The sequence below is a fragment of the Haliotis cracherodii genome, unplaced genomic scaffold (genome assembly GCF_022045235.1).
Source record: "Haliotis cracherodii isolate W230 unplaced genomic scaffold, xgHalCrac1.p SCAF_20, whole genome shotgun sequence".
Lineage (NCBI taxonomy): Eukaryota > Metazoa > Mollusca > Gastropoda > Lepetellida > Haliotidae > Haliotis > Haliotis cracherodii.
In genome coordinates, this window is record NW_027266276.1 from 10,742,316 (window position 1) to 10,757,723 (window position 15,408).

At 37.9% G+C, this 15,408-nt stretch overlaps 1 protein-coding gene and 1 pseudogene across 1 annotated transcript; both read left to right on the forward strand.

Annotated features, from left to right (window-relative positions):
* On the forward strand, window positions 1-4,777 carry LOC139470187 (uncharacterized). Its single transcript, XM_071252499.1, has 5 exons — window positions 1-204; window positions 477-504; window positions 2,592-2,792; window positions 4,048-4,166; window positions 4,640-4,777. The coding sequence occupies exons 1-5, from the start codon at window positions 1-3 to the stop codon at window positions 4,775-4,777; spliced, it is 690 nt and encodes a 229-aa protein (XP_071108600.1).
* A 1,029-nt stretch (window positions 4,778-5,806) lies between these two features.
* LOC139470136 (uncharacterized) lies at window positions 5,807-7,838 on the forward strand (annotated as a pseudogene).
* The last annotated feature ends 7,570 nt before the right edge of the window (window positions 7,839-15,408 follow it).

Here is a 15,408-nt window from a genome sequence, read left to right on the forward strand (position 1 = left end):
ATGCTCCTGTTCGTCCCTGGTGTGATCACCATGGTGTGTCTCCCCCTGGCCGTTCTCGGCGCTTCCGATGATAGAGATGCTCTTATATACAGAGTGGAAATCTTCCTTCACCCCAAAGAGGGAAGGGACGAGACTGCGGACATACAGCAGATTAAGGAGACGGTGAAACATCTAAATGACATTGATGTTCTCTTTTCATTTAAGGTCTGTACAATTGTGTTACTAACAAGACATGTACACATTCGTTAAAATAGCACATCATCGATCACCCAGTTCTAGTTAATATGTATCCCTTATATAACTAGAAAATACCAAGGACAGCACCAGCTATATCCACATCTCTGGAGATCTGCAAACCGACACTCAAAATTAAGTGGTTTTGATGGGACGATTAATTAAAGGGTTGTATAATTTGAATAATAGCAGTATGTGCTGAAAATAAGTGGGCATATATTTCTTATTTTTTGTTTGAACAGGAACTCGGGAACCCAAGGATTATTCTTGGTAAGTGAACTTAACAATGTCCTTTATTTATCATTTTACATTTTGAAAGGTGTGTAGTTGTTGCCACTGACAATTCCGATAATAGCATGACCATAATATATATATATATATATATATATATATATATATATATATATATATATATATATATATATATAAGGTCAGTATGTTTGTTGATACCATTGGATTCTCAAAACTCAGAGGATTTGCTTTATATGTTGAAATATCATAAAAAACCCGAAGGTCACCACTTATGTCAAACATTTGATCTTGCCAAACACATTCCCTCACAACACACATAAGGAAAAACTTTATTCCTTATTCCTTGGGACATTTGTCACTGAACATTAAACCATTCAATCAACACTTGATAAATACAATCTGGGTCCCTACCTTCGTACATATACTCCGTACGGTACTTTCCCTCCAAAATTGAAATGGAGAAATCGTGTTAACGAAACTATATACAAATACGAAGAACAATCATGGCTCACAAATGTATCAAATAACGCAAGCATATCCCGTTATAAGAGAATTCATACGAAATTAACATACCATGTACTTTGGCAATTAGATTTTCTGTACCCGGAATATCGACCTGTTTTACAACTCTATGTGAAAGTCTCATCACGTAGTAAAGTTTCGAAACAGTGCATGCTCTGTAATAGGCATGCTTTCGACTATGACAGCCACGTTATTTTACATTGTGAAGCGCTGATATCAGAAAGAAATGTGTTTTTCTCTTCTCTCATTGACGTACTTGACGTTCCAAAATATGTTGATTTTGAAATGTAAGATGAAACAGATATGTTATCAGTCTTATTTGGGGCTGAAACAAAATTTACTCACAATCTGGATCAACACACCTGGGAAACTATTATACTTCAATTCTCCTCGTATCTGTACAAACTAAGGCAGCTTTTGAAATATATCTTCTAGTGAAAATCTGTCATCATTTAGGTATCTGAATTTGATAAACTGTGTGTAATTGTAAATATGTTATGCCTTTTTTTATTGTGTTAACTGCGTGTTATTGAATATATTTTCATTGTAATCTTCGGAATGACATCTGGAGGAAATAAAGAATCTCTCTCTCTCTCTCTCTCTCTCTCTCTCTCTCTCTCTCTCTCTCAACACACATAAGGAAAAACTTTATTCCTTATTCCTTGGGACATTTGTCACTGAACGTTACACCATTCAAGGTCTTAGTACAAGCCTAAAACAGTTGTATGATATACACCTGGAAGTCATCCAAAATTGAAGTCTTCAGTGACGCAAACATATTGTCTGAATCAATTCCTTATTTTGACTCTGATGTGTTCCCCTATTTGTGCAGATGAAATATTTATTATGATATTTATATTAATGTGGTGTTATTATACTTGGAAATTTGGGTACAAATTATTAACAAATGACATATATTTTAGTAATTCAATATGTTTTTATTTGCTTCTTTCGAAAAGGCTGACGGATGCTACTGGTCATCCTCTCATGTTGGGAAGCACAGCGACAATATCTTGATTTGTCGTTTTATTTGGCAAACTGCTGGAAATATGATTTCAATAAACTACATGTACAGTCAGTTTGATTCTATCTGAGACTGATGAATTGCTCACTAACTCAAAATCTAATAATTGCAACAAAAGCAAAATGTGCACAGCGACATGAATTGGACAGACCAACTCTGATGGTTTGTCTCATAATTGCTATACCTGATACAATGAGAACATCACTCGACGCGAAGTCAATTATTTGCAACGTCAATTTTTTAAAAAAGAATGTGAAAGAGGTAGACCACAATATGCTTTGAAAAACTATCGTTTACGAACTGCAAGCGCAGTTGGGATAACAGAAGGGAAGTTAAAAACTATGTTAAAAAAGTGCAATTTATCGGACTGTAGCTTACTTACATGTTATATGTAGTCGAGTATTGAAATAACAAGTCATACTGCATGTGACTGTAAATGCAGTTGGACGTTCAGAGAAAGATATATTGATTGCATGTAAGTGGAACATATAATTCATTCATACAGGACTTAATGATAAGATATATTCTTCAAAATATATTTTTATTGCATGCGTTTTAGTTCTTGACGTTGAGAAAGCATGCAGTTGGCCTCAACTGACAGGCTTTCTGTCAAGCCAGGGATTTGAGTTCAGCGTCACATCCCTCTACCACTGCAGTGACTTCGCCAAGGAGCTGGGTTTAAACCTGCCCAACGACATGTGGGTATCATCGTTCGGGAATGATGACCTACTCATGGACAAGAAGATATTCCCCGTGAAAGGTAAATACTACATTCCAGACGAGGCGCCAGAGGATTATCTAGCATAATGGAGTATCACCTTGAGGTTATCCGCATGGTGTCAGTGTTGCTGCAAACAGTGTAATCGGAGAATCAAGGACATATAACAACATGGTCATGGGCAAATACTTTTAAGGTCGATAATAATAACAAATTAAAAACTGAAGTGCATGATCCTGAATATGAAGGAACTAAGAGATGTTGGAATAGTTTCTGTTGATAAGTTCTACAGTTATAATTAACAGCTTATTGACCGATATATGAGTGAATGTACACTCCAAAAGGACTTACTACGTTTTCTGTGTCAATTTCGCTGTTTGTCACAGAGGTTAAAGGTACAACAAAGTAGTAAAAGTCCAAATGGTGACAAGTGAAAAGCAATATATTCTAAATTTAAATAATCTCAAACGAAAGTCGGATACCAGTGGTGAATACGCAAGGTACAAAAAGTAGAACAAATATGTCCCAACCTATCACTATGTATATCGAACGAAACCTGAACCTTCATCCCTTCTTAAATGTAGTGATGCATCCATGAATGTTGGATGCAAGGGAAGATGATACTTGTAATATAATTGGACCACGCACATATACATACTGTGTAACACCCTTTCCATTAATAAATACAAAGCCACGCGAATTTATAAAGGAAATATCATTTCACGTGAAACAAAACTATTACATGATTGTGTGAAGAAATAAAATCGGGATTGGCCAAATTGTGGTTGTGGCTATTGTGATTTTAAGTTGCATCAAGTGCTATTGAATGAAACCAAAAGAATATATTAACACATTTTTCTTAAATGATGATTTTCTTACATAGACAAAAATATCCTTATCCTTCATTAATGCTGAAGTGCTGTTGTGTTCACCACACGGGGAGGTGAGGTAGCCTAGTGAATAAAGCGTCGGCTCGTCATGCCGAAGACCAGGGTTCGATTCCCCACATGGATACAAGCCCATTTTCCGGTGTGATATTGCGGTGATATATGCTAAAAGTGGCATAAAACCGTACTCACTCACTTATGAACTGTTCACCACACCTTGTTATTAAATCTTACAAAATTTCTTTTCAACGCAGAGTCCCTTCTGATATTCTTACTACAACAGTGTTTGTGAATCCCTATCAAATAATGATAAGAAATCCAAGAAAACTTTCAATCAATAAACGAACGAAATATTTCTATAGTCTTTAAACACTCATGAATTACCTCATCAACCACCATGTCCATTCCAGACTTGTCAACACTTGAGTACAATGAAAAGCTGAAGTGGACATTCGAGGAAGATTTAGCCATTATTAAAAACGGTCAGCCAGCGGTATGTTTCAAAACTCTCGCAGAGTTTCCGGTTGAGGTAATTATGATAATCTTCGTTACAACTGTCTTTGTTTTAGTCTCTTACTTTCTCTCTACAGAACTTGTACGTTCCGAAATATGCAAATGTGACATATCAATGGATAATTAATGTTGACTCAGTTGTTATTCTGTTGTCTAAATTATTTATTTATTAGAATAACTACCATGCACACTATGTCAATACTTTAACAACTGTATTGTCGTTTCATGTTATGGGATTTTAGTATATTTTAAAAAGATAATGCGACATTGGCATGCATTGTAGAACGTGATAAGTTGTGTCACAGCAGGGCAAGGCAGTTACATAGAACGTAATCGATAGAAATGTGACGAATCATTGTGACGTCATGCCTATTCTCGTTTGGCAAAGGACTACAAGTTATCTCCACAACAATATATGTATTGATGTTTATCACAGTAAAAAAAAAGTTCATTGTTTATTAGTAATTATTATATTTCAAATCATTGCAGCTGGTGTACTTCGCCCCGGTGAGCCAAAGTAAGATGGAAGCAATTCAAAACAAATTGCATGGACCTGATACCTTTCAGAATGAAATCACGCACTTAGAAAACCTTGATTATTACACCGGAGTGTGCCAAGGTGACTAAACTGATGTGCAAACTGTATAGCTGATCATGAACAGATATTTTAAACAATATTTAGAACACATGCGTGCGATGAAGATACGCAACAAACGCATTGTATTTTACTGAATAAAAATATTCATGTCATCTGTGTCAGGATGATGCATCAAATTTGGACAAGCATTCAAATAACAAATAGTTAGTTTGAGTTGGTCTCCGTTTGAGCTGAAGCACATGGTGACGACACATAGTGCCATAGAGCTGTGTCACGTTGATAAGTATTGGACAGTTTAAAATTTCATATGAGGGATTACTTGAATGTATAACATTCGGTTGTAGGCCAATCAGTATATGTACTATTGATGTCTTCTGACCACCACAGGATGCAGCGTTTGATTTTCTTAGTGACAGCATTACCCCTTACATATATATCACGAGAATATGTTCCTTGCAACTGGCAAACCACAACAGGCAGCCAACCACATGAACTACTTGACAGTGACGCAGCAGGTGGGGAAATCATCAGGTGTCATTACCGGATAAGATCGACATGTTCGTATCCTATTCCTGTTGCCAAATAGCAGTCATGTAGCTGCAACATTACCGAGTGTGGCGTGAAACAACAAACATCTTGTCGCTGTATGACTTATACATTTATTAATCTTGTATTCACTCACTGATAGACCGCCTCCGTGGTCTGTGGTATAGCGTCCGCCCGGAGAGGGGAAGGTCAGGGGTTCGATCTCCGGCCGCGTCCAAAAGACGTTAAAAGATGGTACTTGTTGTTACCCTGTCTGGCGCTCGGCATTAAGGGGCAAAAACAAGGACTGGTCGGCTCGGAGTCAGCATACTGTGTCTGAATGGGGTATTCATGTTAAACTGCGGCATGGTATCTCAGTGAGCTAGCACTATAAATCAGCAGCAGTCCGACCCAGTTCAAGCAGCCACGCACACACGTGCATGCACTTCGCTATATAAGTGCAATAATCTTGGACGTGATGTTAAACCCAATTTCACTTCGCCAAGGAGCTTGGTCTCAACCTGCCCGACGACATGTGGGTATCATCGTTCGGGAATGATGACCTACTCATGGACAAGAAGATATTCCCCGTGAAAGGTAAATACTACATTCCAGACGAGGCGCCAGAGGATTATCTAGCATAATGGAGTATCACCTTGAGGTTATCCGCATGGTGTCAGTGTTGCTGCAAACAGTGTAATCGGAGAATCAAGGACATATAACAAAATGGTCATGGGCAAATACTTTTAAGGTCGATAATAATAACAAATTAAAAACTGAAGTGCATGATCCTGAATATGAAGGAACGAAGAGATGTTGGAATAGTTTCTGTTGATAAGTTCTACAGTTATAATTAACAGCTTATTGACCGATATATGAGTGAATGTACACACCAAAAGGACTTACTACGTATTCTGTGTCAATTTCGTTGTTTGTCACAGAGGTTAAAGGTACAACAAAGTAGTAAAAGTCCGAATGGTGACAGGTGAAAAGCAATTTAAATAATCTGAAACGAATGTCGAATACCAGACTGAGTGCTGAATGCACAAGGTACAAAAAGTAGAACAAATATGTCCCAACCTATCACTATGTATATCGAACAAAACCTGAAACTTCATCCCTTCTTAAATGTAGTGATGCATCCATGAATGTTGGATGCAAGGGAAGATGATACTTGTAATATAATTGGACCATGCACATACACATACTGTGTAACACCCTTTCCATTAATAAATACAAAGCCACGCGAATTTATAAAGGAAATATCATTTCACGTGAAACAAAACTATTACATGATTGTGTGAAGAAATAAAATCGGGATTGACCAAATTGTGGTTGTGGCTATTGTGATTTTAAGTTGCATCAAGTGCTATTGAATGAAACCAAAAGAATATATTAACACATTTTTCTTAAATGATGATTTTCTTACATAGACAAAAATATCCTTATCCTTCATTAATGCTGAAGTGCTGTTGTGTTCACCACACGGGGAGGTGAGGTAGCCTAGTGAATAAAGCGTCGGCTCGTCATGCCGAAGACCAGGGTTCGATTCCCCACATGGATACAAGCCCATTTTCCGGTGTGATATTGCGGTGATATATGCTAAAAGTGGCATAAAACCGTACTCACTCACTTATGAACTGTTCACCACACCTTGTTATTACATGTTACAAAATGTCTTTTCAACGCAGAGTCCCTTCTTATAATCTTACTACAACATAAGCTTGTGTTTGTGAATCCCTATCAAATAATGATAAGAAATCGAAGAAAACTTTCAATCAATAAACGAACGAAATATTTCTATAGTCTTTAAACACTCATGAATTACCTCATCAACCATCATGTCCATTCCAGACTTGTCAACACTTGAGTACAATGAAAAGCTGAAGTGGACATTCGAGGAAGATTTAGCCAGCGGTATGTTTCAAAACTCTCGCAGAGTTTCCGGTTGAGGTAATTATGATAATCTTCGTTACAACTGTCTTTGTTTTAGTCTCTTACTTTCTCTCTACAGAACTTGTACGTTCCGAAATATGCAAATGTGACATATCAATGGATAATTAATGTTGACTCATATATTATTCTGTTGTCTAAATTATTTATTTATTAGAATAACTACCATGCACACTATGTCAATACTTTAACAACTGTATTGTCGTTTCATGTTATGGGATTTTAGTATATTTTAAAAAGATAATGTGACAGTGGCATGCATTGTAGAACGTGATAAGTTGTGTCACAGCAGGGCAAGGCAGTTACATAGAACGTAATCGATAGAAATGGGACGAATGACTGTGACGTCATGCTTATTCTCGTTTGGCAAAGGACTACAAGTTATCTCCGCAACAATATGTGTATTGATGTTTATCACAATAAAAATAAAAGTTCATCGTTCATTAGTAATGATTTTATTTCAAATCATTGCAGCTGGTGTACTTCGCCCCGGTGAGCCAAAGTAAGATGGAAGCAATTCAAGACAAATTGCATGGACCTGATACCTTTCAGAATGAAATCACGCACTTAGAAATCCTTGGTTATTACACCGGAGTGTGCCAAGGTGACTAAACTGATGTGCAAACTGTATAGCTGATCATGAACAGATATTTTAAACAATATTTAGAACACATGCGTGCGATGAAGATACGCAACAAACGCATTGTATTTTACTGAATAAAAATATTCATGTCATCTGTGTCAGGATGATGCATCAAATTTGGACAAGCATTCAAATAACAAATAGTTAGTTTGAGTTGGTCTCCGTTTGAGCTGAAGCACATGGTGACGACACATAGTACCATAGAGCTGTGTCACGTTGATAAGTATTGGACAGTTTAAAATTTCATATGAGGGATTACTTGAATGTATAACATTCGGTTGTAGGCCAATCAGTATATGTACTATTGATGTCTTCTGACCACCACAGGATGCAGCGTTTGATTTTCTTAGTGACAGCATTACCCCTTACATATATATCACGAGAATATGTTCCTTGCAACTGGCAAACCACAACAGGCAGCCAACCACATGAACTACTTGACAGTGACGCAGCAGGTGGGGAAATCATCAGGTGTCATTACCGGATAAGATCGACATGTTCGTATCCTATTCCCGTTGCCAAATAGCAGTCATGTAGCTGCAACATTACCGAGTGTGGCGTGAAACAACAAACATCTTGTCGCTGTATGACTTATACATTTATTAATCTTGTATTCACTCACTGATAGACCGCCTCCGTGGTCTGTGGTATAGCGTCCGCCCGGAGAGGGGAAGGTCAGGGGTTCGATCTCCGGCCGCGTCCAAAAGACGTTAAAAGATGGTACTTGTTGTTACCCTGTCTGGCGCTCGGCATTAAGGGGCAAAAACAAGGACTGGTCGGCTCGGAGTCAGCATACTGTGTCTGAATGGGGTATTCATGTTAAACTGCGGCATGGTATCTCAGTGAGCTAGCACTATAAATCAGCAGCAGTCCGACCCAGTTCAAGCAGCCACGCACACACGTGCATGCACGTCGCTATATAAGTGCAATAATCTTGGACGTGATGTTAAACCCAATTTCACCTCACCTCACACACTGATAGTCAACCACTCGTTGATGGATTAAATTTTAGATAATATATGACCGTTCATAAAAAATTATAATGAGCGCTTTGGGTTTAACTCCGCTTTTAACATTTTTTAAAATCAGGTGGTCAGATTCGGGGATGTGATTCTTTGTGTGTCATCCTTCCCATATTTGCTCATGCTTGATCCGACACTGTTTTGTGTTTTAATATCATCAATTTCGATGTGCAAGGACGTTCATGTTTTTTTGGAATACGTTCGTGACTTTAATAAGATTATATAAAGTTAAAATTATCAACAAGGTCTGGCCTCTGAGTTTTAAAGAGTAGTCTCCGTTTGACCCTTAACGTCTCAGGTTGTGAGTGTTAAGTTTTGTGTTTTAAGTTTTGACATGACATGTGTGACAAAGATACCAAATAGTGTAAATAAGAAATTCGTTATGGTGTCATATTAGGTTAGCAGTAAAATATTGGACTCGGCTGACGCCTCGCTCTATATGTTTCTGCTAACCTAATGTGACACCGTATACGACAATGCATTGTAGCTCACCTGGATAAGCAGTTGTTTAATAGTTTTTGCAAAAACACCGAGGACTCAAAACTAACACTGTAACAACATGTGATGTCATCTGAACGAGAAACACAAACGCCAAAGTTCAGCTCCGACTGGCAATTTCCAGAGGCGAAGACGTGTACAGAGCCACGTGTGCATCTTAATAGAATTAGGAGCAAGGTCAAAGTGCAAAAGTAAAAGTATATTGCAAGAAAAAGAACGGAATGTCTGTTGAGCCCTACTACTGACTACACATGTATCAACTGTCATTACACTTTGAACAAAAGTGGCTGCGATATTGTCATTAATCGGTGGTGATATCGATACTCGGATTCCAGACAATTGAATTTGGATGTAATCTTTGTTGGGAACAAGTACGTGCAGTTTCAGCTTCATTGGTTTCTCTTACTCTACACAAAGATTAGGACTCGTGAAAGTCCGGGTTTGAATAGTTCTTCAGCAACGTATACGTGTTGTAAGAGGCGACTTCTCTTGTCCTTTTTGATTTGATCGATGCTTATTATATCAATCACAGAATTGTCTGGTCCAGGCTCGATTTTTGACAGATCGCCGTCATATTGCTGGAGCATTGCTGATAGCGGCGTTAAGCAAAAAACAAACACCACGATTAGTAATTTGGTAAATATGGTCAGCCATCCACGAAAGCATGATGCCATTCAGCGTGTTCAATATTAAAGTGGGCAGTCGTGAGTATATTTATTAATTCATTACAGCTACGATCACTTTTAGGCGAGGTTTAAAGAATATATTCCAAGGTTAACACAATCACCATAAATATTTGTAATAGAATCCATTTACTATTTTCCCTGATAAAACCGTGTTCGTATAAAATAAATAGTGTCTTGACTTCGCCAAAGATCGATGTTTTGATCAATCGCATTTTCCAATCCAGTGCTGATAAGTTGTAATTCAACAAGATTATGATCCTTTACGGATGAGTATGCACATAAAAGCGGTAAGAGTCGATTGTACGATTCCGACTCCGATATGAAGTTAATCATCACTATGGAGACGACATACCTATAATCAAACTGGTGTAAAATGAAATAAATAAACAAATGTGACTATCATCAGAATCGTGTGCAATGCGACAAATAAAGATGGATGATAATGGCTTCATCTTCAGGGTACAGGCAGCTGTTCCACGTATCTGTTTCCCCTTTGTTTGAGAGTTTATGTAATGTGAAACAGATCAGTGAAAACAGAAATGTGCGGCGTGCCACATGAGAATAATTGGTAACAGATGGTGTTTATGACATATATAACCTCATCAATGTTACCTTTTAATAACACAATGGTTCCTATACCGTGTGTATTCAATGTATTGCATGTCACCTGTCTCCATCACTGTATGGATAACTATAATGTAGGGTCATACACAGATTCGTTATCTTATTATATCTTATTCACTCCCATTACACCATGGCAGCCTGTAGATATTCATGTTTGGATCCCGGGTTCGATTCCCGACATGGGTACAATGTGTGAAGCCTATTTCTGGTGTCCCCCGCCGTGATATTGCTGGAATATTGCAAAAAAAACGGTGTACAGCCATACCCACTCACTCATGTCTGGATCAGGTTAACAAGTGAAATAAAGAATGAGCAAGTATGGGGGGGCGGGGGTGGGAGGTTGGGCAGTCGTCTATGCCGAGTAGCGGCCCATCGGCAAGACAGAATGCTAAGATTGTTGGTTCGAATCCTGGTTTGCCCCAATTATGTTTCTAGGTTTTTCAGCACAATACGTTTGCGTCTAAACGTCTACAACCCACATCCAGCTGACATATGACTGGAATAATGTTAAAAAAGGCGTTAAACCCAACTCACTCATCACATGATGGCCATATGAACGGTGTAATATTATCGAAAATAAAATTCATCAACGATTGAATGCAACATTATTAAATGTCTCAGTCATACAGCGACAAAATGTTTGTTGTTTCACGCCACACTTAGTAATGTTACATACGAATGTGTCGATCTTATCCGGTAATGACACTTGCTGATTTCCCCACCTGCTGCGTCACGGTCAAGTTTTGTGGCCTTTTTGTGGTGGTCAGAAGACATTAATAGTACATGTAGTGATTGGCCTACAACCGAATGTTATACATTCAAGTTATCCCTCCTATGAAATTTTAAACTGTGCAATATAGGACTTATCAACGTGAGACAGCTCGCTATGTGCGGAATATACACATATTAACGACTATGTGTCATCACCATGTGCTCCAGCGCACACGGAAACAAACTCAAACAAACTATTTGTTATTTGAATGCTTGTCCAAATCTGATGCATGATCCTGACAGATGACATGAATAAATTTATTCAATAAAATACAATGCGCTTGTTGCGCATCTTCATCTGGATTTCTGTGTTCTAAATATTGTTTAAAATATCTGTTCAGTTATACAATTTTCACATCAGTTTAGTTTCCTTGACACACTGAGTAATAATCAAGGTTTTCTATGTGTGTGACTTCATTGTGAAAGGTATTAGGACCATGCAACACGTCTTCAATTGCTTCCGTCTTACTTTGGCTAGCTTGGCCGAAGAACACCAGCTGAAATGATTTGAAAAATGATCATTACTAATAAACAATGAACATTTTGTTTACAGCGATAAACATCAATAGATATAATGTTGTTAAAACAACCTGTAGTCCTTTACCATACGCGAATAAGCATGACGTCACAGTGATTCGTCCCATTTCTATCGATTACGTTCCATGTAACTGCCTTGCCCTGCTGTGACACAACATATCACGTTCTACAATGTATGCCACTGTCACATTATCTTTTTAAAATATACTAAAATCCCATAACATGAAACGACAATACAGTTGTTAAAGTATTGAGTTCTGAGATAGCGAAGATGCATGCTCGTGGTAGTTATTCTAATAAATAAATAATTAATGCAACAGAATAATATATGAGTCAACTTTAATTATCTATTGATATGTCACATTTGCAGATTATTGAAGGCTACAAGAGAGAAAGTAAGACACTAAAACAAAGAAATCTGTGATGAATATTCTTATAATTACCTCAACCGGATACTCTGCGAGAGTTTTGAAACATACAGTTGTATCCAGAAATTACAAACATATGTCATGGAATTCACGTTTTGTGCGACTTTATCTAAGTAACGTTTCATTATTTCATATAGACATATGTGTATGCAATATGTATGGCTATTCACATTCTGAATGATCAAGTGAATTATATCTTCATGATTTAATAATTTGTGCCGTGGGCCCATCCGTTAACAGGGTTTCTTTTCATCTTCGATTCAAATCATACAACGTTTTAATTATTCGTCCTATCAAAACCACTGAATGTTGACTGTCAGTTTGCAGATCTCCTAACAGAGATGTAGATATGCTGTCCTTGGTATTTCTAGTTATATAAGGGATACATAATTATACGAACTGCGTGATCTATGTTGTGCTATGCATTTTTAACGAATTTGTACATGTCTTGTTAGTAACACAATTGGACAGACCTTAAATGAAAAGAGAACATCAATGTCATTTAGATGCTTCACCGTCTCCTTAATCTGCTGTATGTCTCGTCCCTTCCCTCCTTGGGCTGTAGCCCATTTCTGGTGTCCCCCGCCGTGATATTGCTGGAATATTGCTAAAAGCGGCGTAAAACCAAACTCACCCACTCACTCCCTCCTTGGGCGGAAGGACGATTTCCACTTTGTATATAAAAGCATCTCTATCACCGGAAGCGCCGAGAACGGACAGGGGACGACACACCATGGTGGTCACACCAGCGACCAACAGGAGCATTGTTATTTACAGCAAGTTGTTATATACTGTCTCAGGATTCCGTGAGTTAAGCGGTGAGGCAAACTGGAATAATTATAAGTGATAATTGCCCTTTCACAATCTCGTCACAGGAACTCATGTTCTGATCAGAATTGTCATTGCCTAGCATCAACGGACCAGTCACGTGCTAATTTTGTAGATGATACGCATAATTAAATGTTAAAACAATATTTTCAAATACCACTTTCTAAAATGTCACAATTGTTGTCCTCATTTATCGACAATGAATTATACTCTTTCAGGAGATCTGGGGCCAGAACACCACAGCCATAATAGCAATGAGCGCCTAATATTGTCATCTTATTTGAAAATATATATCTTGAAAAAAAGATAGGACCATAACAAGGCTTAGTTTCAGGGACTAACTACATCTGCAAGGCTCTAAATTGATGAAATTTCTGTAATCGTGTCAATGTCAACAATCACTTATGTTTAGATGCACTTGCCACACAGCCAGCATATTTCTGACCCTACCTGTTACCGCCCTTGGTATCCCTCCTTCCCTCCCTAGTGTGGCACAGCTGACGCAACCAAGATTGTTGCTTTTGTATAAACATGACGCAATTTTAAATGCTAGGAATTTTCCACTTCTACTTATCGAACAAAAATAACAACCTCATCCAACGCTATAACTCTTTTCTGATTGAGACGAATATGCTTATATTAAACTTTAAAACTGCAGTCAGCTTGTTCACAATCAGGGACACTTCCTAAAGCCTAATCCTAGTATAGTGTGTAACTTGGATCTGCCACAGCTGGCATTCATTTAGACAAGCGACAGAAAGTTCCAGGGGTGTCAGTTGGGTTCACCAACATCACATGTAAACACCAGTGGACAGAACAAGATTAACTGATAACAACAAACCAGAATCTCGCTTTTGAACCATGCAGATTTCGCCAGACCCTCGAGCGCTCACGCTCTATATACGATCTATATTCATGTAAAGATGGTTTATTGTCTCAATACACCGAAAAAAAAGAAGAAATAATTGATAGATAAATAGCAATCATATGTAAATTACCCTTTCAGTCTGCGGCAGTGTTAGGTGATTTCTGTTGGCAGGTGTATATGCATTAAAGTCTGCGTGCTCATAAATATGCATAAGTATGCAGATAGGAAGATAAAATACACGCTGAACATCCCACATCACCATTAATACTGTTGTAAAATGAAATATATGACCTACTGGAACTATCGTCAGAATCGAATCGTGCACGGTGACCAATAAAGATGTATGATAACATTTCAACCTGTTACTTGAAAGGCACACACCATTTCATGGATATGAAGGATCTTTCTCATATGTCACACACAAACACGCACGCACGCACGCACACACACAAAAACATACATACATACATACATACATACATACATACATACATACATACAAACATACATACATACATACATACATACATACATACATACAAACATACATACATACATACATACATACATACATACATACATACAAACATACATACATACATACATACATACATACATACATACATACATACATACATACAACATACAAACATACATACATACATACAAACATACATACATACATACATACATACATACATACATACATACATACATACAAACATACATACATACATACATACATACATACATACATACATACATACATACACATGGATGGTACTATGGTACTTACTGAACATCTCAAAAACGGTAAGAAATGTGAGGCGTATCACATGCGAAACATATGTTGCAGACAGAGAAAGAGTCGGTTCTTTACAGGCAGCCGTTGTTTGTTTGTTTGTTGTTTAACGTCACATTCAGCAATATTCCAGCTATATGACGGAGGTCTGTAAATAATCGAGTCTGGACCACCGTTGTGTGGCAGGCGTACTGCTGGGCGGTTAGACTACTGGGCGGTATCAGTCAACACAAAACACACTTTTCTATGCATTTCGTGTGACTAGCGGATGCAGGACATTCTAACCTAGTTCTCGAACACATGGTGTCATTACTAATTTTCACTTATTTGTAACCCAGCTTCAGCGTTGTATGCGCCGCTTTAAAGGCATTCGACAATGATTATCAGTCAAACGTGCTGGTCTCTCGGCGACGATGCCACAACGTCGCAAACGGCGTTGAACTGTCTGTGTATTAGCACTGGTAGCATGATACGA

Bases quoted from the DNA above. Each gene is read 5' to 3' on its own strand.
- LOC139470187 (XM_071252499.1), top strand. From the start codon at position 1: ATGCTCCTGTTCGTCCCTGGTGTGATCACCATGGTGTGTCTCCCCCTG. The intron at 205-476 runs GTCTGTACAATT...TTGTTTGAACAG, and splicing joins ATGTTCTCTTTTCATTTAAG to GAACTCGGGAACCCAAGGAT. The intron at 4,167-4,639 runs GTAATTATGATA...AAATCATTGCAG, and splicing joins TCGCAGAGTTTCCGGTTGAG to CTGGTGTACTTCGCCCCGGT.